The sequence below is a fragment of the Eucyclogobius newberryi genome, unplaced genomic scaffold (assembly GCF_026437365.1).
Source record: "Eucyclogobius newberryi isolate DKJ021-1_F unplaced genomic scaffold, fEucNew1.0.hap1 SCAF_16, whole genome shotgun sequence".
Classification (NCBI taxonomy): Eukaryota; Metazoa; Chordata; class Actinopteri; order Gobiiformes; family Gobiidae; genus Eucyclogobius; species Eucyclogobius newberryi.
Window position 1 is genome coordinate 1,062,412 of NW_027315790.1, and position 27,437 is coordinate 1,089,848.

General features: G+C 49.4%; 1 protein-coding gene across 1 annotated transcript in view; it reads left to right on the forward strand.

Moving 5' to 3' along the window:
* Nucleotides 1–25,253, forward strand: part of kcnh8 (potassium voltage-gated channel, subfamily H (eag-related), member 8) — a 127,030-nt gene extending 101,777 nt beyond the window's left edge. Inside the window, exons 8-10 of the mRNA XM_072448412.1 lie at nucleotides 4,873–5,072; nucleotides 15,421–15,670; nucleotides 25,012–25,253. Coding sequence (XP_072304513.1) covers nucleotides 4,873–5,072; nucleotides 15,421–15,670; nucleotides 25,012–25,253 — 692 coding nt within the window. The remainder of the gene's footprint in view (nucleotides 1–4,872; nucleotides 5,073–15,420; nucleotides 15,671–25,011) is intronic.
* Nucleotides 25,254–27,437: the final 2,184 nt, after the last annotated feature.

Here is a 27,437-nt window from a genome sequence, read left to right on the forward strand (position 1 = left end):
AGATCCTGAAACGGAGCGTCCAGGTCCTGAAACGGAGCGTCCAGGTCCTGAAACGGAGCGTCCAGGTCCTGAAACGGAGCGTCCAGATCCTGAAACGGAGCGTCCAGGTCCTGAAACGGCGTGTCCAGATCCTGACACGGAGCGTCCAGGTCCTGAAACAGAGCGTTCGGATCAAACAGAGCGTTCAGATCCTGAAACGGAGCGTCCAGGTCCTGAAACGGCGCGTCCAGATCCTGAAACGGAGCGTCCAGATCCTGAAACGGAGCGTCCAGGTCCTGAAACGGAGCGTCCAGGTCCTTGACACAGAGCGTCCAGATCCTGAAACGGAGCGTCCAGGTCCTGAAACGGAGCGTCCAGGTCCTGAAACGGAGCGTCCAGGTCCTGAAACAGAGCGTTCAGATCAAACAGAGCGTCCAGGTCCTGAAACGGAGCGTCCAGGTCCTGAAACAGAGCGTTCAGATCAAACAGAGCGTTCAGATCCTGAAACGGAGCGTCCAGGTCCTGAAACGGAGCGTCCAGATCCTGAAACGGAGCGTCCAGGTCCTGAAACGGAGCGTCCAGGGCCTGAAACGGAGCGTCCAGGTCCTGAAACGGAGCGTCCAGGTCCTGAAACGGAGCGTCCAGGTCCTGAAACGGAGCGTCCAGGGCCTGAAACGGAGCGTCCAGGGCCTGAAACGGAGCGTCCAGGTCCTGAAACGGAGCGTCCAGGTCCTGAAACGGAGCGTCCAGGGCGTGGCTCCGGTCCTGCATTATACTGGAGCCTCTGCAGCCGCTGGTATAAATAAAGTCCATAGTTCGTCGTGGTCGTTCGGTCAGCTCATCAGCCAGTTTCACTGACACATTTCCAAACCAAGACGACGCGCAGAAGAACAGTTTCCTGGACAGTGCAGCGCTGGTGTCTCTTCTGCACACGGCCTTTTGCCATCAAAGTTAAGACTAGAGTCAATGATTGTGCCCAGGTTCTTGTAGTGGGTCAGCAGCTGCACAGTCTGACCAGTGACTGTGACCACTCCATAACTGTCTGTGCTTTTCCTACAATCAAAGAACGTCTTCAGTAGGGCTGGGCAACGATTTATATTTGTAATCACGATTAATCACAATTCAAAAGAAGTGTAAAGTGCTTCAGCATTTTTATTCAGTAGCAGTTAAATAAAATATGAAGTATTGACACAATCATTAAAGATGAACAGACTTCAGAGGAAACGTCAGAAACATTTTAATCTCATGAAACATTAGACACAAAACACATTTTAGGAGCAGCAGAAGCAGAAAACACTTCAGTTCAGTTTGTACTTTCTTAGAATCATCAAATCAAATCAATTTATTTTTGTAAGGCCCAAAATCACAACAACAGTTGCCTCTGAGGGCCACAGGGAGAAATGAATCAACAATGTCTGTGGTGGCAAGGGACGATGTCCCAGGTCCTCTGTCCTTAGAGAGGGACGATGTCCCAGGGTCCTCTGTCCTTAGACTCTCCTTCTCGGCCAGGAAAAACTACAAATAAAAACCTCTTTGGGAAAAAAGCGTAGAAACCTGGAGGAGTTCCAGTGAAGGAGAGATCCCACTCTCACAGACGGACAGACGGACACGAGGAGACTGGAGCTGGAGCCACTCCTCAGGCAGATGAGGGACCGTCCACACAGGGCAGGGACACTTCACCAGGAGAGGGACATCTGGGTCCACATGTCCTCAGGAGAGAGACAAAGAAAAAGAAGGCGGTGAACTCTTTGCAAGTGGAATCAAAAAATAAATATTGTTTGATAGAATAAGTAGTCAGAAGAAGAAGAGGATAGTGCTCAAGCTGACATACTTCCCCCAGCACAGTTACTCCTAGGGCAGCGTAGCTAAAGCTGTGGGTTTATCTTTATGTTCCTAACTACTCTGACCATAAGCGATTTCGAAGAGGAACGTTTTAAGCCTGGACTTAAATGAAGAGACTGTGTCAGCATATTTAACATGGGTCGGGAGCTGATTCCATAACACAGGAGCTTGGGAGCTAAACGCTCTACCTCCTACAGTACTTTTAGAGACTCTTGGCACCACCAGAAGGCTCGACCTCCTACAGTACTTTTAGAGACTCTTGGCACCACCAGAAGGCTCGACCTCCTACAGTACTTTTAGAGACTCTTGGCACCACCAGAAGGCTCTACCTCCTACAGTACTTTTAGAGACTCTTGGCACCACCAGAAGGCCAGCATTTGAGAGCGAAGAGCTCTGTTTGGATGATATGGTTCTATAGCATCTTTGAGGTAGGATGGGGCCATGTCATTTATGGCTTTGTAGGTCAAGAATAGAATTTTAAATTTGATTCTAAACTGGACAGGAGCCAGTGAAGAGACTTCAGCACCGGCGTAATGTGCTCTCTTCTTTTTGTTCCTGTTAGTAATCTTGCTGCTGCATTTTGAACCAGTTGAAAGCTTTTTATGGAGCTTTTAGGACACGCTGCAAGCAGGAGTTACAGTAGTCTAATCTAGTCGTTACAAATGCATGGATAAGTTTTTCGGCTTCACTTTTAGGCAGGATTCTTCTGATTTTGGCTCTTGTTGCGCAAATGGAAATAGGCTGTTTTACAAGCTTGATTTATATGAGCTTTAAATGAGAGCTCCTGGTCAAATAAGACTCCAAGGTTTCTTACAGTAGAACTGGAGGCTACACTGACATTGTCCAGTGTGACTATCTGCTCAGATAGAGCGTCTCGTAGATGCTTAGGACCAGCACAATGACCTCGGTTTTTTCAGGGTTAAGAAGCAGGTAGTTTAGTGTCATCCAGGTTTTTATCTCCTTCACACAAGTACTAAGTCTGTCTACTTGATCGCTCTGATCAGGTTTCATTGATAAATACAGCTGAGTGTCGTCTGCATAGCAGTGGAAGTTAATGTCATGTGACCTGATCATGTGACCTAACGGCAGCATGTAAAGAGTAAACAGAATTGGACCGAGTACCGAACCCTGTGGCACACCGTAAATTACTTTAGAGCTTGGTGAGGAGCTCTTGTTTACATGAACAAATTGGAACCTATCAGATAGATAGGATTTAAACCAGCTTAGGGCTGTTCCTCCAACACCTACATCACATTCTAACCTCTGCAGTAGAATGTTGTGGTCGATGGTCAAACGCTGCGCTGAGGTCCAACAGAACCAGGATTGAGACCAGTCCATCGTCAGCGGCTAATAACAAATCATTTGTGACTTTAACTAGTGCAGTTTCAGTGCTGTGGTGGGCTCTGAACCCTGCTGTGGTGGGCTCTGAACCCTGCTGTGGTGGGCTCTGAACCCTGCTGTGATGGGCTCTGAACCCTGCTGTGGTGGGCTCTGAACCCTGCTGTAGTGGGCTCTGAACCCTGACTGGAAAACTTCAAATAAGTTATTGTCCTGCAGGTGGCGACAAAGCTGTTTTACTACAACTTTTTCAAGGATTTTAGAGACGAAGGGAAGATTTGAAATAGGTCTGTAGTTTACCAATAGGTCGGGATCTAGATTAGGCTTTTTCAGAAGAGGTTTAATGACGTCATGTTTGAAGGACTGTGGAACATAGCCACTTTGGAGTGAAGTATTTATTATATTAAGAATAGGGTCTATAATTAGGGGGAGAATGTCTTTGAGGAGCTTGGAATGGGGTCTAGGACACAAGTTGAGCTTTTAGAGGACATAATGGCTGAAGTTATCTCTGCTTGATCAACAGCTGTGAACCTTTCTAAGTTTACAGGTGGATTTATATGGGACGTTAGATTTACAGCTTGGGCTAGTTCAGGGCTAATAGCGGGGGTAATTTCATCTAATTTATCTCTGATTGTTTTTATTTTATTATTAAAAAATAGGAGGAAATCATCAGAGCTAAGTGTAGCTGGGATTGAGGGCTCTACTGCACTGTGACAGTTTGTTAGCCTAGCTACAGCGCTGAAAAGGAATTTAGTGTTACTTTTGTTGACTTCTATTAGATTTGAATAATATCTGGTTTGTGCCTTACGCAGAGCCTGCGTAAGGCACAAACCTGCCTGTAAATGTCTCTGGGGTTTATAGAACAAGACATAGAATTACACCTCAGACCCTACTCTACAAATATATACAACTCTGATAAATGTAGAGTTATATATACATAAATACAGTGAAGAATCACCTAAAAGTGAATTACATTTCCATGATCACAGCTTGTGCTTATATATATATATATATATATATATATATATATATATATATATATATATATATATATATATATATATATAAATAAAGTGACCCCTAAAGTCTCCATGAAACAGCTCACGCACTCGTCCTGTTCTCACTGTAAAAGTAGGTTCATGTTTTGACCTCGCTCTGATTGGACTCCATCTTTATAAGTCGTGTTCTGCCTCGGGGCCCCACAGAAGACCCCCCCCCCTCACTGCTCCATCTCTCCATCTCCAGAGGTCAGACACATCACACCTTTAGGAAATCAGATGTGCAAATGTATCATAGGAGCTGACTTCATTATAAGACCAAAGGTTCAGGTTCTCCTACATTTACATCCTGTAAATAAACGGTTGCAGTTCCAGTCAGTGCTTTGTGCTCACATGCTCACGTGTTCACGTGTTCACGTGTTCTTTTGTTTACGTGTTCACGTGTACACGTGTTCACGTGTTCTTTTGTTCACGTGTTCACGTGTACACGTGTTCACGTGCTCAGGTGTTCTTGTGTACACGTGTTCACGTGTACACGTGTTCACGTGTTCTTGTGTTCACGTGTTCACGTGAACACGTGTTCTTGTGTTCACGTGTTCACGTGTACACGTGTTCACGTGTTCTTGTGTTCACGTGTTCACGTGAACACGTGTTCTTGTGTTCACGTGTTCACGTGTTCACGTGTTCACGTGTTTTCCTTTGCCTCTGCTTCCAGCGCTCATGCACGCCCTGGTGTTTGGAAATGTGACCGCCATCATTCAGCGGATGTACTCACGCTGGTCCCAGTACCACACCAGGACCAAAGACCTGAAGGACTTCATCAGGGTCCACCACCTGCCCCAGAGCCTGAAGCAGCGCATGCTGGAGTACTTCCAAACCACCTGGTCCGTCAACAACGGCATCGACTGCAACGAGGTACAAGCTTCACTTTCTCCTGTTTCCTGCAAAAGCTCCTTTAACTTTCATTTACCCAACTCAGAGTCTGAGAGGTCAAACTTATCTCTATTTCTGCATATATATATATATATATATATATATATATATATAATACCCCATGTTTTGCTGTATTGTTCTGGTTTCAAGCCTCTCATCAAAAAGGAGACACTTCCTGCTCCATATATGATTGTGTTGTCCTACAGTGGCGCTTCATTTTGTTCGTTCTCTTCTAAACGTTCTTCGTCACAGACTTGAGGCTGGTGTGACTCCAGTACAAGTGCAGTCCAGGGGCAGGTTACTTGTTACTTGCAGATTGTCTGTTACACCAGCTCCGCTCTGCTACAGTCCATTTTGGACGAAGGCCTCGCAGAGTAAAAGCCTCACCAAACATTTGCGTTGTCCGGCAAAATGAGACTCAAGACTTCTTGTGGATTCTTTCCAATGACCCGCGTGGGTCCTGAACTGCACCCGGCCCAGAGTCGGTCGGGAGTAACGCTTAATTCGTAACCTGAACATGCAAAGAAACGATGGAGTGAAAGAGACGCCCAGAGGACAGAGAGGACAGAGAGGACAGAGTGGCCCAGAGGACAGAGAGGACAGAGAGGCCCAGAGGACAGAGAGGACGCAGAGGACAGAGAGGCCCAGAGGACGGAGATGACAGAGAGGACAGAGAGGACAGAGAGGCCCAGAGAGGACAGAGAGGACAGATTGGACAGAGAGGCCCAGAGGACGAAGATGACAGAGAGGACAGAGAGGACAGAGAGGCCCAGAGGACAGAGAGGACAGAGAGGCCCAGAGGACAGAGAGGACAGAGAGGCCCAGAGGACAGAGAGGACAGAGAGGACAGATTGGACAGAGAGGCCCAGAGGACGGAGATGACAGAGAGGACAGAGAGGACAGAGAGGCCCAGAGGACAGAGAGGACAGAGAGGACAGAGAGGACAGAGAGGACAGAGAGGACAGAGAGGACAGAGAGGACAGATTGGACAGAGAGGTCATGTGGCGATGGTGCAGGGAGATGCAGTAACATTCAATCATATGTTTTGTTGGGTTTGAGTTCCTGACAAGGTCAAAGGTCAGAGGTCAGAGGTCACTTCTGATTTTGATTCCTGGCTTGTTCCTCTCATGGCTTTGGTCAGAGGCGGTCAGGCCCATGCTCTTGGCCTCTGCTCCACTGTGTTCTGTAATCAGCCATGTGATGGGACTGATGTGATGGAGCGGAACAACAGCACGAGAGCGGGTCAGAATCTGGTGGGTCAGAATCTGGTGGGTCAGTATCTGGTGGTTCAGAATCTGGTGGGTCAGTATCTGGTGGTTCAGAATCTGGTGGGTCAGAATCTGGTGGGTCAGAATCTGGTGGGTCAGAATCTGGTGGGTCAGAATCTGGTGGGTCAGTATCTGGTGGGTCAGAATCTGGTGGGTCAGAATCTGGTGGGTCAGAATCTGGTGGGTCAGAATCTGGGGTCACATCAGGTTTGCCTGACTCTGAAAGGTTCACTTTTATCACAATGCGACAGATGTCGCAAGTTTTGAAGGTGCGATTGGTCTGTTGACAGCAGGAATGTCCACCAGAGGAATGTCCACCAGAGGAATGTCCACCAGAGGAATGTCCACCAGAGCTGTGGCTGTTGCATTGAATGTTCATGTCTATATCATCAACTGTTTCCAGGCGTTTCAGAGAGTTTGGCCATACGTCCATCCGGCTTCACAGTAGCTCAGTGGGCAGAAGTAGCTCAGTGGGCAGAAGTAGCTCAGTGGTAGTGCTTGTCTTCTGAACCGGAGGTTGGAGGTTCATTACATAAATACCCTGGTAGAGCGGTCAGATCGACTGACCCACAGGTTGGCAGTGTGATTGCAGCTGCCTCAGGTGAATACTGCTGTCGTGTCCTGGGGCAAGACACTTAACCTGCTTCGCTGCCAGTGCCTGTGTACACTGGTGAATGAAGGGGTGAGTGGTTCCTTGGATGTAAAGCCCTCTCAGTGCCTTGAAGGTAGAAAAGGGACCATCTTTACAGGTGTGTGACCCTGGGGGAGAGCGAACTCATGTCGGGAAAACAGTGAGAGGAAATTCAAGCTGGTCCAAATAGCCCAGCCGCTGCTTCAACTCAGTGTTTATTACCATTTTAACTTTATAGTATGTCTTGTTCTGCATTTGATGTCAGTTCTCACTGGCTTTGGACACCTCCTCCATCCACTAGTAGTGACTCTGCCGTCGATTATCATGTGCAACAAAAGCAAAACTCGACTAACCTCACAAAGCTCACCACAGATCCCGGACCTATTTTCAAACATTAATGCATCAAAACTCGTGGTGAAGCACCAACAATCACACTGCTACACCTGCGTTTGTTTATCAGCGCGACAGAACGCATCATCTCTCGTCTCTTCTGAGCTCGAGTCTTTCTCTGTCGTCATTTTTGTCCTGTAACTGAAGGAACTCGCTAAACACACATGTGCAACCAGGGCAACGTGCTGCTATGGGAACCAGGCTGCAGGTGTGCAGTAGCACGCAGGGAATGATTGACATGCGGGAGAACTACTCGGCCACCAGGAAATGAGACTCAGATTTGGCGCCTTTATTATTAAAAACTCAAATTTGCGATACCGTTTTCTTTACTTTACATATTTGTCATTGTTTAGAACTAGATTTTTGCATTTTCTCTCAAAAAGTGAGAGATACAGAAGTGATCTTAATACAACAAACACACGAAGAATCACCACAGCAAATGCCAATTAAATATTCAATAAAAAAGCAATAAAATAAAAAAATACATACAAACACATTTACAGAGTTGGGGATAAAATCACTGGCACAGTGCGAATTTAAGCCCATTTCACCCTGAAGCGGCCCCTGAAGCGGCCCCTGAAGCGGCCCCTGAAGCGGCCCCTGAAGCGGCCCCTGAAGCGGCCCCTGAAGCGGCAAACTGTCTGGAGCCTTTGTGAAGCTGAGACTCTGTAGTTTTGGATCATAAGTAGAAAAGGCTGGTTTTGGAGGATCTGTCGGGTTTTGACAATTGTCTTTTAAAAGCTCGAGGTAAATTAACTAAAACAAATACGTTTTAGGGACTCTCCAGTCCCTTTAACTAACTTTTGAAGCTGATTGATCAAATAATTAAAACAGTGGACAAAGCCAAGAAATCAAACTTTTGTTTTGTGAATAAATAAAATAAAACTTTTGAGAGAAACGCTCAGACGTTTTCCCTTCACACATGAAGAGCCTGTTTCATCTGTGGCTCCGCCCAAACCACTGTGCTGCTCTGTCATTGGTCCATTCTCCACACCACGGGTGGTTCAGGCCCAATCACATCAGTGGGATTGTCCTTGTGTCCATAAAGCTCATGTGTCCTTGTGTCCTTAAAGCTCGTGTGTCCTTGTATCCTTAAAGCTCGTGTGTCCTTGTGTCCATAAAGCTTGTGTGTCCTTGTGTCCATAAAGCTTGTGTGTCCTTGTGTCCTTAAAGCTCTTGTGTCCTTGTGTCCATAAAGCTTGTGTGTCCTTGTGTCCTTAAAGCTCTTGTGTCCTTGTGTCCATGAAGCTTGTGTGTCCTTGTGTCCATAAAGCTTGTGTGTCCTTGTGTTCATAAAGCTTGTGTGTCCTTGTGTCCATAAAGCTTGTGTGTCCTTGTGTCCTTAAAGCTCGTGTGTCCTTGTGTCCATAAAGCTTGTGTGTCCTTGTGTCCTTAAAGCTCTTGTGTCCTTGTGTCCATGAAGCTCATGTGTCCTTGTGTCCTTAAAGCTCGTGTGTCCTTGTGTCCATAAAGCTTGTGTGTCCTTGTGTCCTTAAAGCTCGTGTGTCCTTGTGTCCATAAAGCTTGTGTGTCCTTGTGTCCTTAAAGCTCTTGTGTCCTTGTGTCCATGAAGCTCATGTGTCCTTGTGTCCTTAAAGCTTGTGTGTCCTTGTGTCCTTAAAGCTTGTGTGTCCTTGTGTCCATAACGCTTGTGTGTCCTTAAAGCTTGTGTGTCCTTGTGTCCATAAAGCTTGTGTGTCCTTGTGTCCTTAAAGCTTGTGTGTCCTTGTGTCCATGAAGCTCGTGTGTCCTTGTGTCCATAAAGCTTGTGTGTCCTTGTGTCCTTAAAGCTCGTGTGTCCTTGTGTCCTTAAAGCTTGTGTGTCCTTGTGTCCTTAAAGCTCGTGTGTCCTTGTGTCCATAAAGCTCGTGTGTCCTTGTGTCCATAAAGCTTGTGTGTCCTTGTGTCCATAAAGCTTGTGTGTCCTTGTGTCCATAAAGCTTGTGTGTCCTTGTGTCCTTAAAGCTCTTGTGTCCTTGTGTCCATAAAGCTTGTGTGTCCTTGTGTCCTTAAAGCTCTTGTGTCCTTGTGTCCATGAAGCTTGTGTGTCCTTGTGTCCATGAAGCTCATGTGTCCTTGTGTCCTTAAAGCTCGTGTGTCCTTGTGTCCTTAAAGCTTGTGTGTCCTTGTGTCCATAACGCTTGTGTGTCCTTAAAGCTTGTGTGTCCTTGTGTCCATAACGCTTGTGTGTCCTTAAAGCTTGTGTGTCCTTGTGTCCATAAAGCTTGTGTGTCCTTGTGTCCATAAAGCTTGTGTGTCCTTGTGTCCTTAAAGCTTGTGTGTCCTTGTGTCCATGAAGCTCGTGTGTCCTTGTGTCCATAAAGCTTGTGTGTCCTTGTGTCCTTAAAGCTCGTGTGTCCTTGTGTCCATAAAGCTCGTGTGTCCTTTTGTCCATAAAGCTCGTGTGTCCTTGTGTCAATAAAGCTTGTGTCCTTGTGTCCATAAAGCTTGTTTGTCCTTGTGTCAATAAAGCTTGTGTCCTTGTGTCCATAAAGCTTGTGTCCTTGTGTCCATAAAGCTTGTTTGTCCTTGTGTCAATAAAGCTTGTGTGTCCTTGTGTCCTTAAAGCTCGTGTGTCCTTTTGTCCATAAGGCTTGTGTGTCCTTGTGTCCATAAAGCTTGTGTGTCCTTGAGTCCTTAAAGCTTGTGTGTCCTTGTGTCCATAAAGCTCGTGTGTCCTTGTGTCATAAAGCTTGTGTGTCCTTGTGTCCTTAAAGCTCGTGTGTCTGTGTGTCCATAAAGCTCGTGTGTCCTTTTGTCCATAAAGCTCGTGTGTCCTTGTGTCCTTAAAGCTCGTGTGTCCTTGTGTCCATAACGCTCGTGTGTCCTTGTGTCCTTGTGTGCATAAAGCTCGTGTGTCCTTAAAGCTTGTGTGTCCTTGTGTCCATAAAGCTCGTGTGTCCTTAAAGCTTGTGCGTCCTTGTGTCCTTAAAGCTCGTGTGTCCTTGTGTCCATAAAGCTTGAGTGTCCTTGTGTCTTTAAAGCTCGTGTGTCAAATCAAATCAAATCAATTTATTTTTGTAAGGCCCAAAATCACAACAACAGTTGCCTCTGAGGGCCACAGGGAGAACTGAATCAACAATGTCTGTGGTGGCGAGGGACGATGTCCCAGGGTCCTCTGTCCTTAGACTCTCCTTCTCGGCCAGGAAAAACTACAAAAAAAACCTCTTTGGGAAAAAAGCGTAGAAACCTGGAGGAGTTCCAGTGAAGGAGAGATCCCACTCTCACAGACGGACAGACGGACACGAGGAGACTGGAGCTGGAGCCACTCTTCAGGCAGATGAGGGACCGTCCACACAGGGCAGGGACACTTCACCAGGAGAGGGACATCTGGGTCCACAGGTCCTCAGGAGTGAGAGAAAGAAAAAGAAGGCGGTGAACTCTTTGCAAGTGGAATTAAAAAATAAATATTGTTTGATAGAATAAGTAGTCAGAAGAAGAAGAGGATAGTGCTCAAGCTGTCATACTTCCCCCAGCACAGTTACTCCTAGGGCAGCGTAGCTGAAGCTGTGGGTTTATGTTTCTGTTCCTAACTACTCTGACCATAAGCGATTTCGAAGAGGAACGTTTTAAGCCTGGACTTAAATGAAGAGACTGTGTCAGCATATTTAACATGGGTCGGGAGCTGATTCCATAACACAGGAGCTTGGGAGCTAAACGCTCGACCTCCTACAGTACTGTTAGAGACTCTTGGCACCACCAGAAGGCTCTACCTCCTACAGTACTTTTAGAGACTCTTGGCACCACCAGAAGGCTCTACCTCCTACAGTACTTTTAGAGACTCTTGGCACCACCAGAAGGCTCTACCTCCTACAGTACTTTTAGAGACTCTTGGCACCACCAGAAGGCCGGCATTCTGAGAGCGAAGAGCTCTGTTTGGATGATATGGTTCTATAGCATCTATAGGATGGGGCCATGTCATTTATGGCTTTGTAGGTCAAGAGTAGAATTTTGAATTTGATTCTAGACTCGACGGGGAGCCAGTGAAGAGACTTCAGCACTGGCGTAATGTGCTCTCTTCTTTTGGTTCCTGTTAGTAATCTTGCTGCTGCATTTTGAACCAGCTGAAAGCTTTTTATGGAGCTTTTAGGACACGCTGCAAGCAGGAGTTACAGTAGTCTAATCTAGTCGTTACAAATGCATGGATAAGTTTTTCGGCATCACTTTTAGGCAGGATTCTTCTGATTTTGGCTCTTGTTGCGCAAATGGAAATAGGCTGTTTTACAAGCTTGATTTATATGAGCTTTAAATGAGAGCTCCTGGTCAAATAAGACTCCAAGGTTTCTTACAGTAGAACTGGAGGCTACACTGACATTGTCCAGTGTGACTATCTGCTCAGATAGAGCGTCTCGTAGATGCTTAGGGCCAAGCACAATGACCTCGGTTTTTTCAGGGTTAAGAAGCAGGTAGTTTAGTGTCATCCAGGTTTTTATCTCCTTCACACAAGCACTAAGTCTGTCTACTTGATCGCTCTGATCAGGTTTCATTGATAAATACAGCTGAGTGTCGTCTGCAGAGCAGTGGAAGTTAATGCCATGTGACCTGATCATGTGACCTAACGGCAGCATATGAAGAGTAAACAGAATTGGACCGAGTACCGAACCCTGTGGCACACCGTAAATTACTTTAGAGCTTGGTGAGGAGCTGTGGTTTACATGAACAAATTGGTACCTATCAGATAGATAGGATTTAAACCAGCTGAGGGCTGTTCCTCCAACACCTACATCACATTCTAACCTCTGCAGTAGAATGTTGTGGTCAATGGTGTCAAACGCTGCGCTGAGGTCCAACAGAACCAGGACTGAGACCAGTCCATCGTCAGCGGCTAATAACAAATCATTTGTGACTTTAACTAGTGCAGTTTCAGTGCTGTGGTGGGCTCTGAACCCTGCTGTGGTGGGCTCTGAACCCTGCTGTGGTGGGCTCTGAACCCTGCTGTGGTGGGCTCTGAACCCTGCTGTAGTGGGCTCTGAACCCTGCTGTGGTGGGCTCTGGACCCTGCTGTGGTGGGCTCTGAACCCTGCTGTGGTGGGCTCTGAACCCTGCTGTGGTGGGCTCTGAACCCTGCTGTGGTGGGCTCTGAACCCTGCTGTGATGGGCTCTGAACCCTGCTGTGATGGGCTCTGAACCCTGACTGGAAAACTTCAAATAAGTTATTGTCCTGCAGGTGGCGACAAAGCTGTTTTACTACAACTTTTTCAAGGATTTTAGAGACGAAGGGAAGATTTGAAATAGGTCTGTAGTTTACCAATAGGTCGGGATCTAGATGAGTCTTTTTCAGAAGAGGTTTAATGACTGCATGTTTGAAGGACTGTGGAACATAGCCACTTTGGAGTGAAGTATTTATTATATTAAGAATAGGGTCTATAATTAGGGGGAGAATGTCTTTGAGGAGCTTGGAATGGGGTCTAGGACACAAGTTGAGCTTTTAGAGGACATAATGGCTGAAGTTATCTCTGCTTGATCAACAGCTGTGAACCTTTCTAAGTTTACAGGTGGATTTATATGGGACGTTAGATTTACAGCTTGGGCTAGTTCAGGGCTAATAGTGGGGGTAATTTCATCTAATTTATCTCTGATTGTTTTTATTTTATTGTTAAAAAATAGGAGGAAATCATCAGAGCTGAGAGAAGCTGGGAGTGAGGGCTCTACTGCTGTGACAGTTTGTTAGCCTAGCTACAGCGCTGAAAAGGAATTTAGTGTTACTTTTGTTGACTTCTATTAGATTTGAATAATATCTGGTTTGGGCCTTACGCAGAGCCTGCTTATAGGACAGCAGGCAACTTTTCCATGCTTTTAGGGATTCTTCTGTGTGAGAGCGACGAAATAATCCCTCTAACTTTCTAACTCTTTGTTTATGTGAACGCAGTTCTTGGTTGTACCACGGGGAGGCGCGCTTTGGCCTAATGACCTTCTGTTTTAACGGCGCGACAACGTCAAGAGCAGACTTCAGAGAATTCATGGTCAAGTCGACACATTGATCACTTAAACTGGGACTAAAACTATTCTAGTGATCATGTCATTCACATGACATGATCACATGACAGGATCACATGACATGATCACATGACATGATCACATGACATGTCACTGAATATTGGCTCTATTATTTCTTTGAATTTTGAGATAGATTTTTCAGATATTGTCCTTTTCATTATAACTTTATTCCGTGGGACTGGATGATCTTTAAGAATAAACTGAAAGGTAATTAGGAAATGATCTGACAATATAGGGTTTTGAGGGAGGACAATGAGGTCACTAATCTCTGTTCCATACGTTAGGACAAGATCCAGAGTGTTCTTATGAGTGTGAGTCGGTTTATTTACATTCTGAGTGAAACCAATGCTGTCTAACAAGGCGCTGAAGGCATTACTGAGAGCGTCATCACTCATGTTCACGTGGATATTAAAGTCTCCAGCTATAACTACTTTATCCCAGGCTAACACTAAGTTTGATATAAAGTCAGAAAACTCTGTTAAAAACTCTGAGTAGGGACCAGGAGGTCGGTAGATAACTATGAACAAAACTCCTTTTTGGTTTTTCATATTTGGACATGTGATTGACACATGAGGCTTTCAAATGAGTGAAATGCATTGTTAGTTTTAGGGCTCATGAGTCGCTTGAGTGTGAGATCACTGCCACACCACCACCTCGGCCTGTGCTCCTGGCAGTCTGAAAGTTAACATGGGTGGGTGGGGTTAACATGGGTGGGTGGGGTTAACATGGGTGGGTGGGGTTAACATGGGTGGGTGGGGTGGACTCATTTAGTCTGACGTAGTCGTCTTGTTGAAGCCACGTTTCAGTTAGAGCTAGAAGATCTATGTTATAGTCACTAATTAATTCATTAACTAAGAGCGATTTGGAGGAAATTGCTCTAATGTTTAGCAGTCCACATTTTACGTGTTTATTCATTTGTATATTTGTGTCATTTGTGATTGTTGTTTTCCTTAAGTTATTTGGTCTGACGCCTGAAATATTTTTTCTGAGATGTGACTTTTTGGCATTATTTGTACGAGGGACACGAGGGACACGAGGGACACGAGGGACACGAGGGACACACACAGTCTCTATCTGTCTTGAATCTGAACACTTCACATGTAACAGAGAGGGCGAGAGTTCAGCGACAGAGGAGCGTCTTAAACTGCTGCTCTGGGGCTCATCCCTAGATGGTCGCTCTAGATACACCTAGATGTCCTTGTGTCCATAAAGCTCGTGTGTCCTTGTGTCCATAAAGCTCGTCTTTCCTTGTGTCCTTAAAGTTCGTGTATCCTTGTGTCCATAAAGCTTGTGTGTCCTTGTGTCCTTAAAGTTCATGTGTCCTTGTGTCCATAAAGCTTGTGTGTCCTTGTGTCCATTAAGCTTGTGTGTCCTTGTGTCCATAAAGCTCGTGTGTCCTTGTGTCCTTAAAGCTCGTGTGTCCTTGTGTGCATAAAGCTCGTGTGTCCTTAAAAGCTTGTGTGTTCTTGTGTCCTTAAAGCTCGTGTGTCCTTGTGTCCATAAAGCTCGTGTGTCCTTGTGTCCATAAAGCTCGTGTGTCCTTGTGTCCTTAAAGCTTGTGTGTCCTTGTGTCCATAAAGCTTGTGTGTCCTTGTGTCCTTAAAGTTCATGTGTCCTTGTGTCCATAAAGCTTGTGTGTCCTTGTGTCCATTAAGCTTGTGTGTCCTTGTGTCCATAAAGCTCGTGTGTCCTTGTGTCCTTAAAGCTCGTGTGTCCTTGTGTGCATAAAGCTCGTGTGTCCTTAAAAGCTTGTGTGTTCTTGTGTCCTTAAAGCTCGTGTGTCCTTGTGTCCATAAAGCTCGTGTGTCCTTGTGTCCATAAAGCTCGTGTGTCCTTGTGTCCTTAAAGCTTGTGTGTCCTTGTGACCATATAGCTTGTGTGTCCTTGTGTCCATAAAGCTCATGTGTCCTTGTGTCCATAAAGCTTGTGTGTCCTTGTGACCATAAAGCTCGTGTGTCCTTGTGTCCATAAAGCTTGTGTGTCCTTGTGTCCATAAAGCTCGTGTGTCCTTGTGTCCATAAAGCTCGTGTGTCCTTGTGTCCAGCTGCTGAAGGACTTCCCAGATGAGCTGCGCTCAGACATCACCATGCACCTGAACAAGGAGATCCTGGAGCTGTCACTGTTCGCCTCGGCCAGCAGGGGGTGTCTGCGCTCCTTGTCCCTGCACATTAAGACCTCCTTCTGTGCGCCCGGGGAGTACCTGATGAGGGAGGGCGACGCCCTGCAGGCCATATTCTTTGTGTGCTCGGGCTCTATGGAGGTGCTCAAGGACGGCATGGTGCTGGCCATCCTGGGTAATCACACACACACACACACAAACACACACACACACACACACACACTGACACACACACACACCTACACACACTGAAACAAACACGCACGCACTTACTCTTTTTGTTTTTGCCGTTTGTTTGTTCTATTATGTTGTGGTGTTGTGGTTCCTGTGTTCCTTTGTTGTGTGTCGACATGGTTAATACAATAGAATCATGGCTAATACAACAGAATCTGTTCAATAGCCTTTGAACAGATTTTTGCTCCACCAGGAGGCGCTCTCACTTTCTATACTGAAGGTGTGGATCTGATGCAAACCACTCTGAGGGAACCCTGGTCTGTCGTAGACTGGAACTTACATGTTCAGCTGATGTTGGATGTCTCAAGCTCACAAAGTGCTGGTAAATCTATAAATAATAAATGTTGTAAATGAATACATAACGTAGGCTTGATCGATATCCGAAGAGAGATTAATCAATGTTAGCCAATATAAACATTTTTCTAACCTACATCAAATCTATACTAGAATAGACAACTTTTTTTATTTTCAACAAAGATAGGTCCAGAATCAGAATCAGAAAAGGGTTTATTGCCATTTGTCGATGAATAAAAATTCACAAACATAGGAACGTGTCCTGGTGGTTCGGTGCAACACAAACAACAAACATTGAACACTTTATACAAAAACGGCATGATATGTACATAATAAATAAAATATAAAATGTAAAAGTTATGTAGTGCAATAGAAGTGAACAGTGCAGTGAGTGCAAGGTGCTTAGGCAGTGTTCATGAGTCCAACGTCAGAGGGAAAGTAACTGTTCTTATGACGGGAGGTTCTGGACCGCAAGGACCGGAGCCTCCTGCCTGAGGGGAGTGGCCTCCTGCCTGAGGGGAGTGGCCTCCTGCCTGAGGGCAGTGGCCTCCTGCCTGAGGGGAGTGGCCTCCTGCCTGAGGGGAGTGGCCTCCTGCCTGAGGGGAGTGGCCGTGTAGAACTGCACCATGGGGGGGACTGGGGGGCTGTGACGTTCCTGAAGTCCACGATCATCTCCACTGTCTTCTGGGCGTTGAACTCCAGGTTGTTACTGCTGCACCAGGACACCAGCCGCTGCACCAGGACACCAGCAGCTGCACCTCCTGTAGACAGACTCATCCCCGTCCGAGATGAGCCCGATGAGGGTGGTGTCGTCATGGCGATAAGTGTGGTGTCGTCCACAAACTTGATCAGTTTTACAGAGTCGTGGCTGGAGGTGCAGCAGTTTGTGTACAGGGAGAAGAGCAGGGGAGAAAGTACACAGCCCTGTGGAGATCCTGTGCTGATGGTCCGTGTGTCTGAGACATTCTTCCCCAGCTGCACGCACTGCCTCCGATCCATCAGGAAGTCAGTGCTCCTCAGTGCTCCCCCTGCAGGTGGAGTCAGCGCTCCCCTTGCAGGTGGAGTCAGTTCTCCCCCTGCAGGTGGAGTCACGTTGAGCTGGGAGAGCTTGTCCTGGAGCAGAGCAGGAGGTGGTGTTGATGCAAAGCTGAAGTCCACAAACAGGATCCTGGCAGAGGTTCCCGGGGAGTCCAGGTGCTGCAGGGTGAAGTGGAGAGCCAGGTTGATAGCGTCGTCCACAGACCTGTTGGCTCTGTAGGTGAACTGCAGGGGGTCCAGCAGGGGGTCCAGCAGGGGGGAGGTGAAGGTCTTGAGGTAGGGGAGGACCAGGCGCTCAAATGACTTCATGACTACAGACCTGTGGCGCTGACGTCTGTAGTCATTAAGTCCAGTGATCTGGGGCTTCTTGGAGACAAGGACAATGATGGACGACTTGAAGCTGGGACATGGCATGACTCCAGGGAGGTGTTAAAAATGCCAGTGAAGACAGGGGCCAGCTCGCCTGCGCAGTGTCTTAAGGTGGCCGGCGTGACACCGTCTGGTCCAGCAGCTTTTCGCGGGTTGGATTTGCGGAATAGTCCGCACACTTCCTGTTCCTGGACTGTGAGAGGGGGAGGTAGGGGGGGACCTGGGTTGGGTTGGGCCACGCGGAAGTGAACCACCTCCCTTGGTAGAAGCCCCCGAACCCGATGGAAGGGACTGCGTCGATGAACAACTGAATGTCCTCAGGGAGGGACAAGAAGTCGTCGTAAAAGAATGAAATGCAGTTCCAGGAGGGAATGCAGAAAATGCTTCCACAGGCGCATTTCTGACCTGCACGCCTTGTGTCCTCCGCCTTGTCCGAACTTTACCCCATCGTAGCTCTTTGTGGTGGTGAAGAATGTGTGTCCTCATTCATTCCGACAGCTCCACCACAGTTGACATTAACAAGGGGAGGTCCCGTTCCTGCAAAAACTCACCCTCGTGTCCGTTCAAAATCAGTTCGTTGTCCGGGACGTGAGCCACTCTAACTCAATAGCTGACTCTCTCTCTCGGTTCGATTTTCAGGAATTCAGACGCTTGGCGCCAAATTCTGACCTCTACCCCATCCCGGTTCCTCTATTTTCAGCGACAGTCTTCACCTTGGCGATCCCACGCTCCTCCACCTCGTGGCCGCTTGGCGTAAAGCCATCCTCAATGCTCTCTCTCCTGGCTCCCTGTTGTCATATCTAACCGGCTGGAACGATTCAAAGACATCTCCACCAACCGCAGCTTCATATCTTTCTGTCACCACTCCAGGGGAATCCACGTCTCCTCCATTCAAACGTATCTCGCCGGAGTCAATTTCTTTTACAAACTTGCGTCCAGCAGCAACCCTCCGTCGCTACCTCACAGCCGCTGCTGTGCTTAAAGGACTGAAAAAGTCTGAACCTCGTTCCCCATCGCGGCGTCTTCCCCTCACGTGCGACCTACTCCGTATGTGCATCTGCACCATACACTCAGGATACTCGTCTTCGGCGGTGGATCTTACCCTAGAATGCATCTTCCTGCTGGCTTTTTTCGGGTTCCTCCGCTGCTCACAATTGACCCCAACCTCCTCAAAGTTCAATCACTCTATCCGCCTATTTCGCCCTGTGCACAATAAACAGACCCAAATGGCATTGCTTATTAAAAGAAGATATTACAGCCCAAATGTGAATGTGATGCATCATTAGAAAGCATAGGCCTTATAGTTTCTGCAGATGTGCGTATGAACACTGTCAGGGCTTCAGAACTTACACTACAGAAGCCCAGACATACAAAATACATCCGGCTTATCTCCTCTTTCGTTCTCCACCCTCTCATTCCGCATCGGCGCAGCCACTTCCGCAGCTGGAGCCGGCATACCTGACAACGCTATCCAGGCTTAGGGTTAGCCCGCCCCTTTTCCCCCAGAAGCCTATTTCTACCTGTTTATTCTAGCATCACCATTTGTTTCTGCACTCTCAACCCCACCCTTTCCCCCCAATTAACTTTCTGTCTTTTAGTCCTAACACACTTCAACATCTCCATCGGGGGGGTCCCGAATCGGCTGGAACGCCGACATGAGCCCCCCGACATGAGCCCCCGACATGAGCCCCCCGACATGAGCCCCCGACATGAGCCCCCCCGACATGAGCCCCCGACATGAGCCCCCCGACATGAGCCCCCGACATGAGCCCCCCGACATGAGCCCCCGACATGAGCCCCCCCGACATGAGCCCCCGACATGAGCCCCCCGACATGAGCCCCCGACATGAGCCCCCGACATGAGCCCCCCCGACATGAGCCCCCGACATGAGCCCCCCGACATGAGCCCCCGACATGAGCCCCCCGACATGAGCCCCCGACATGAGCCCCCCGACATGAGCCCCCGACATGAGCCCCCCGACATGAGCCCCCCGACATGAGCCCCCCGACATGAGCCCCCGACATGAGCCCCCGACATGAGCCCCCCAACATGAGCCCCCGACATGAGCCCCCCGACATGAGCCCCCGACATGAGCCCTCCCGACATGAGCCCCCGACATGAGCCCCCCGACATGAGCCCCCGACATGAGCCCCCGACATGAGCCCCCCGACATGATCCCCCGACATGATCCCCCGACATGATCCCCCGACATGATCCCCCGACATGAGCCCCCGACATGAGCCCCCCGACATGAGCCCCCGACATGAGCCCCCCGACATGATCCCCCGACATGAGCCCCCCGACATGAGCCCCCGACATGAGCCCCCGACATGAGCCCCCCGACATGAGCCCCCCAACATGAGCCCCCGACATGAGCCCCCCAACATGAGCCCCCGACATGAGCCCCCGACATGAGCCCCCCGACATGAGCCCCCCGACATGATCCCCCGACATGATTCCCCCCAACATGGGCCCCCCGACATGATCCCCCGATATGAGCCCCCCCCGACATGAGCCCCCGACATGATCCCCCGACATGAGCCCCCCCGACATGAGCCCCCGACATGATCCCCCGACATGAGCCCCCCGACATGAGCCCCCCGACATGAGCCCCCGACATGATCCCCCCGACATGAGCCCCCGACATGAGCCCCCGACATGATCCCCCCGACATGAGCCCCCCGACATGAGCCCCCGACATGAGCCCCCCCGACATGAGCCCCCCGACATGAGCCCCCGACATGAGCCCCCCGACATGAGCCCCCGACATGAGCCCCCGACATGAGCCCCCCGACATGAGCCCCCCGACATGATCCCCCGACATGAGCCCCCCCGACATGGGCCCCCCGACATGATCCCCCGACATGAGCCCCCCCGACATGAGCCCCGGACATGAGCCCCCGATATGAGCCCCCGATATGAGCCCCCGACATGATTCCCCGACATGAGCCCCCGACATGAGCCCCCGACATGAGCCCCCGACATGATTCCCCGACATGAGCCCCCGACATGAGCCCCCGACATGAGCCCCCCGACATGATCCCCCGACATGAGCCCCCCGACATGAGCCCCCCGACATGAGCCCTCGACATGATCCCCCCGACATGAGCCCCCGACATGAGCCCCCCGACATGAGCCCCCGACATGATCCCCCGACATGAGCCCCCCGATATGAGCCCCCGACATGATCCCTCGACATGAGCCCCCCGACATGAGCCCCCGACATGAGCCCCCCGACATGAGCCCCCCGACATGATCCCCCGACATGAGCCCCCCCGACATGGGCCCCCCGACATGATCCCCCGATATGAGCCCCCGACATGAGCCCCCGACCTGATCCCCCGACATGAGCCCCCCCGACATGAGCCCCCGACATGAGCCCCCGATATGAGCCCCCGATATGAGCCCCCGACATGATTCCCCGACATGAGCCCCCGACATGAGCCCCCGACATGAGCCCCCGACATGATTCCCCGACATGAGCCCCCGACATGAGCCCCCGACATGAGCCCCCCGACATGATCCCCCGACATGAGCCCCCCGACATGAGCCCCCCGACATGAGCCCTCGACATGATCCCCCCGACATGAGCCCCCGACATGAGCCCCCGACATGAGCCCCCGACATGATCCCCCGACATGAGCCCCCCTGACATGAGCCCCCGACATGATCCCCCCGACATGAGCCCCCGACATGAGCCCCCCGACATGAGCCCCCGACATGATCCCCCGACATGAGCCCCCGAACATGGGTTTGGGATTCCTCTAGTTTCTCATGTTCCTTTTCCGGGATGTTTCCATCCCATGATGCATTGCAATGTCCACCACCACGGCTTTCCTCTGACCCTTGAGACCACCACTATGTCCGGTTGGTTCTCCATTACCATTCTGTCTGTATCTGGAAGTCCCAGAGGACCTTGGCTCGGTCGTTCTCCATCTTTGGAGGTGTTTCCCACTTTGTCCTTGGGGTCTCCAGCTCGTGCTCTGCACAGATGTTTCTTACACTATGTCAGCTCCTGGTGATGGAGCTCCATGTGTGCTGTCCCTGCAGCATCTGCACCTGCAGTTATGTGTGGGATGGTCTTAGGGCCCTTTGCACAGCCTACACCTTGGGTCTTGTCTGTTGTGGTAGATCTGGGCCTCTATTGAGCTGGTGTTAAGGTCCTGCTCCTGTCCTGCCATGATCAGGGCCTCTGTCCTTCAGACCGGCTCTTTCTAAGCATTGGTAGGATTTCGTGGTATCAGCGACTTCAGTTATGTTCCGGTGGTACATCCCATGTAGGGGCGTGTACTCCCATGTAGGGGCGTGTCCTCCCATGTAGGGGTGTGTCCTCCCATGTAGGGGCGTGTCCTCCCATGTATGGGCGTGTCCTCCCATGATGGTCCCTCCGTCACCTCATCATCCTCTGTTCCTCATTGTCTGAGACATTCACTGAGCACGTCCTCTGTAGGAGCCTTGTCCTTGATGTACTCATGGATCTTAGACGTTTCGTCCTGGACAGTGGCTCTCACACTCACTAGTCCCGCCTCCTTCTTTACGGCAGTGTACAGTCTCAGGGTGCTAGTGTACAGTCTCAGGGTGCTAGTGTACAGTCTCAGGGTGCTAGTGTACAGTCTCAGGGTGCTAGTGTACAGTCTCAGGGTGCTAGTGTCCAGTCTCAGGGTGCTAGTGTAGGGATTTGGGAGTGAACCCTCCATGATCAGGAGCTTTCATGTCTTAACATCTGTGGTCTGTATCTCCTCCTTTGGCCATCTGATTATTCCTGCAGGGTCTGATCACTGGCAGGGCGTGGCAGGGTCGGATCACTGGCAGGGCGTAGCTGTTTTATGCCCCGGACTTGTTCTTTCAATTGAGCTGCTTCTGAGGACTTGCCTCGCTCGTTGTAGATATTTGGCCGTAGCTGCTTTCCTTGTTTCCTCTTCGTTGCCATTTGCCTGTGGGATTCCCAGGTCCTTGTAACTGTCCTCAATGTCTGCTATTCTTCCTTCTGGGAGTGAGACCTCCTCTGTGTGGACCACCTTCCCTCTGTGTGGACCACCTTCCCTCTGTGTGGACCACCTTCCCTCTGTGTGGACCAGCTTCCCTCTGTGTGGACCAGCTTCCCTCTGTGTGGACCACCTTCCCTCTGAGTGGACCACCTTCCTTCTGTGTGGACCACCTTCCCTCTGTGTGGACCAGCTTCCCTCTGTGTGGACCAGCTTCCCTCTGTGTGGACCACCTTCCTTCTGTGTGGACCACCTTCCCTCTGTGTGGATCACCTTCCCTCTGTGTGGACCAGCTTCCCTCTGTGTAGACCACCTTCCCTCTGTGTGGACCACCTTCCCTCTGAGTGGACCACCTTCCTTCTGTGTGGACCACCTTCCCTCTGTGTGGACCACCTTCCCTCTGTGTGGACCACCTTCCCTCTGAGTGGACCACCTTCCTTCTGTGTGGACCACCTTCCCTCTGTGTGGACCAGCTTCCCTCTGTGTGGACCAGCTTCCCTCTGTGTGGACCACCTTCCTTCTGTGTGGACCACCTTCCCTCTGTGTGGATCACCTTCCCTCTGTGTGGACCAGCTTCCCTCTGTGTGGACCAGCTTCCCTCTGTGTGGACCAGCTTCCCTCTGTGTGGACCACCTTCCCTCTGTGTGGACCACCTTCCCTCTGTGTGGACCACACTTCTCTCGTCCCATTGACATTCAGATTTCTGAGCTGTAGATCCTGGTGGTGTGGATCAGGGAGTGAATGTCCCGCTCGCTCTTAGCATCCAGCGTGACCATTCCTGAGTCATATCCATAGCCAGTCTTGTTGATTGTTTGGCTGAGATGGTTCAGACCTCTGCAGAACAGCAGTGAGGGGGTTCAGACCTCTGCAGAACAGCAGTGAGGGGGTTCAGACCTCTGCAGAACAGCAGTGAGGGGGTTCAGACCTCTGCAGAACAGCAGTGGGGGGGTTCAGACCGCTGCAGAACAGCAGTGGGGGGTTCAGACCTCTACAGAACAGCAGTGGGGGGGTTCAGACCTCTGCAGAACAGCAGTGGGGGGTTCAGACCTCTGCAGAACAGCAGTGAGGGGGTTCAGACCTCTGCAGAACAGCAGTGGGGGGGTTCAGACCTCTGCAGAACAGCAGTGGGGGGTTCAGACCTCTACAGAACAGCAGTGAGGGGGTTCAGACCTCTGCAGAACAGCAGTGGGGGGTTCAGACCTCTGCAGAACAGCAGTGAGGGGGTTCAGACCTCTGCAGAACAGCAGTGGGGGGGTTCAGACCTCTGCAGAACAGCAGTGGGGGGTTCAGACCTCTACAGAACAGCAGTGAGGGGGTTCAGACCTCTGCAGAACAGCAGTGGGGGGTTCAGACCTCTGCAGAACAGCAGTGAGGGGGTTCACACCTCTGCAGAACAGCAGTGGGGGGGTTCAGACCTCTGCAGAACAGCAGTGGGGGGTTCAGACCTCTACAGAACAGCAGTGAGGGGGTTCAGACCTCTGCATCTCATTAGAGAGTGTTTAGAAGCGGGCGAGTACGTTGCTTGAATAAAAAAAGTTTCTTTGTTGTATGTATTGGGTTGAATTCAGTTCCAAAATCAGTGTGATAGTACCCACTGCTAGCAATAGCGTCACCACTTTCTGTGGGCATTTTCTTGTCGGTTTGACATGTTTTCATCATTACTGTAGTACTATGATCTCAACTCCGCAAAATCTGTTTGTAATTCTTATTAAAGCCCCAAGCCTATACCAGGCATCCATCTTGTTCAGTTACTTTAGGAAGGACAGAACCTCACTAACGCATAAGGAAAATGCTTGATGCTGATGCCCTTCCCTCACTGGTAGACTGATAGACTGAGATGTCTGGAATGATGGATGTGAGCGCAGAAGGACTGGGCCCTGCAGGAGAACAGGATTTAATTTGTAACAGAAGCATCTGTGAGACCTCCAGGGATCTACTGCTGTTCAAAGTCTGACATTACATGTGGGTGTTAACATGAAACCATCCAACTAGGCACAAGAGGCCAGGGTAAATGTGGAAGGATCCACTTTGAATTAATACATAAATAATACATAAATACAGCAATAATAAAATCGGTTTTGTTCAAATCCAAGCGCTGATATTTGCTGCATGTCCTCCCTACTCTCATTCCCATCCCACAAACTGTTCGGTCTAATCAAGTCTACTGTGACTTATATTAATACTTATGGGAAGTTTTTTTCTGTGCTTAAAAATCATGGCACATTATAATGCTAGAAACAGGAACAGGAAAAAAACTGTCGGACAGATGGTTTAAGTTCTGTTTTGTGATTTTTTTTCTTCCTTTTGAACAAAAACATATAAATATATATTTAAAAAGTAAAAATAACATAACTTTTGACTTGTCTAATTTTGACTTTAGACTTAAAATTACTTGATGGACCCATAGTATCCAATTTGTCAAGGTGTTTCTGACAATATTAACGAAACAAACATGATGAGAAAGCAACCATACTGGGGGTCGACACACACCAGATCACAAAACGGGTTTTAGCATCGTATTTCCCAACCCAAGAAAAAAGCTTCAATTAATCAAAATATATTACCCTAAGTCTGTTCTATTCTGTTTGCGTGCAGGTAAGGGAGACCTCATTGGTGCTAACCTGGCCTTGGACGACCGTGTGATCAAGACCAACGCAGACGTGAAGGCCCTGACCTACTGTGACCTCCAGTGCATTAATCTAAAGGGCCTCTACGAAGTCCTGGACCTGTACCCCGAGTACTCCCTCAGCTTTGTGCAGGACATCCAGCAAGACCTCACCTACAACCTGCGAGAGGGCCAAGAAACACAGGTGAGCGGAACAAGGGCCAGGAGGTGAGAGGGACGTGGGTCAGGAGGTGAGAGGGACAAGGACCAGGAGGTGAGAGGGACAAGGGCCAGGAGGTAAGAGGGACAAGGACCAGGAGGTGAGAGGGACAAGGGCCAGGAGGTGAGAGGGACAAGGGCCAGGAGGTAAGAGGGACAAGGACCAGGAGGTGAGAGGGACAAGGGCCAGGAGGTAAGAGGGACAAGGACCAGGAGGTGAAAGGGACGAAGGCCAGGAGGTGAGAGGGACGAGGGCCAGGAGGTGAGAGGGACGAGGGCCAGGAGGTGAGAGGGACAAGGGCCAGGAGGTGAGAGGGACAAGGGCCAGGAGGTGAGAGGGACAAGGACCAGGAGGTGAAAGGGACTAGGGCCAGGAGGTGAGAGGGACGAGGGCCAGGAGGTGAGAGGGACGTGGGTCCGGAGGTGAAAGGGACGAGGGCCAGGAGGTGAGAGGGACAAGGGCCAGGAGGTGAGAGGGACGAGGGCCAGGAGGTGAGAGGGACAAGGACCAGGAGGTGAAAGGGACTAGGGCCAGGAGGTGAGAGGGACGAGGGCCAGGAGGTGAGAGGGACGTGGGTCCGGAGGTGAAAGGGACGAGGGCCAGGAGGTGAGAGGGACAAGGACCAGGAGGTGAAAGGGACGAGGGCCAGGAGGTTTTCCTCATATTTATCCGGTCGGAGCTTTAATGTTGCTGCAAACCAAATAATGTCTGATTCAGCTGATCTGTTGTGTGGAGTTCCTCAAGGCTGTGTTTTGGGTCCCGTCTTATTTCTGCTTTATAAAATCCCCCTGGGAATGATCATTAAAGAGTTTAGTGATGTGTCCTACCACCTGTTCATGACGATATTCAGCTCTTTTAAACCTTCTGAGATCCAGAAGCTGAACTCTTTGGTCAGTTGTTTAGTGCAAATTAAACAATGGCTGAGTAAAAACTCTGCAGCTAAAAACAGACAAAACAGAAACTCTGATTATTGCCCCTGATGATGTCATTCCAGGAATAAAGCAGTATTTGGGTGATTTAGGCAAGACTGTAAAACCAAGTCTGAGAAACTTGGGTGTTGTCTTTGACAAAGACATGTCTTTAGAGCTCTAAAGACATGTCTTTGTCAAAGACATGTCTTTAGAGCACCACTCCAGCTGTTGACGAGGAACTGTTTCTTTCAGTTGAGGAAAATCTCTAAACTCTGGATAATGGTGTCTCAAAATGACCTGGAACTTATAATTCATGCCTTTGTGTCTCACGTTTAGACTACTGTAATAGCTTGTTTTCCTGTCTTAACAAGAAGGAACTCTCTCGTCTGCAGCTGGTCCAGAACTCTGCAGCGAGGATCTTGACCCGCACAAATAGAAGGGCCCACATTTCACCCATTCTTAAAGCCCTTCACTGGAGCCGGTCTCCTACCGGATACAGTTTACAATTCTTGTTCTGACTTTTAGAGCTTTAAATGGTCAGATCCCTCTCTACATCAGCGATCTGATTAAACCGTACACTCCCTCTCGCTCACTGAGGTCTTTGGACCAGAAACTGTTGGTTCCTCGCACTCGTTTTCAGACCAGAGGAGACGGATCCTTCCAGGCTGTTCCAGACTCTGGAACCATCTTCCGCTCTCCCTACGGTCACAGGACTCTGTTGTTGCTTTTAAGGGTCAGCTCAAAACCTTTTTATTCAGTCGGGCCTTTTAATGACAGTTACTTTAGGGACTGAATTGACTGTATATTGTTGTGTATATTGTGAAGTATATTGCCCACTGTAAGTTCTTTGTGTTTTTTTATTATCTTATTCTGTGTTTTTGTGAAGCACTTTGTGACAACTGTCCGTGAAGGTGCTATACAAATTAAAATTGACTTACTTACTTACTTACTGTGTGGGATCAAGTGCTTAGGGGTGTGTCTAGAGAGCGATCTGTTTCAGGCTAAGAACTGGGCAGGTCTTGAGGAAAAGGTGAGCGCCCGATTGTCTCGATGGACCTGGGTCCAGCCCCAGCTGTCTTACAGGGGGAGAGTTTTGGTGGCTAATACTTTGGCTGCCTCTTGTCTCTGGCACCGGTTCACTGTGTTTTAACCTTCAGATAAAATTCAAAGGAGGCTGATGATTTCATCTGGGGAGACTTCCACTGGCTGCAGTGCTTTACCTGCCCGTGGATGAAGGGGGAGAGGGTGGACCTTTCCTCCCGTTTGGCAGCGTTTCGGCTGAGAG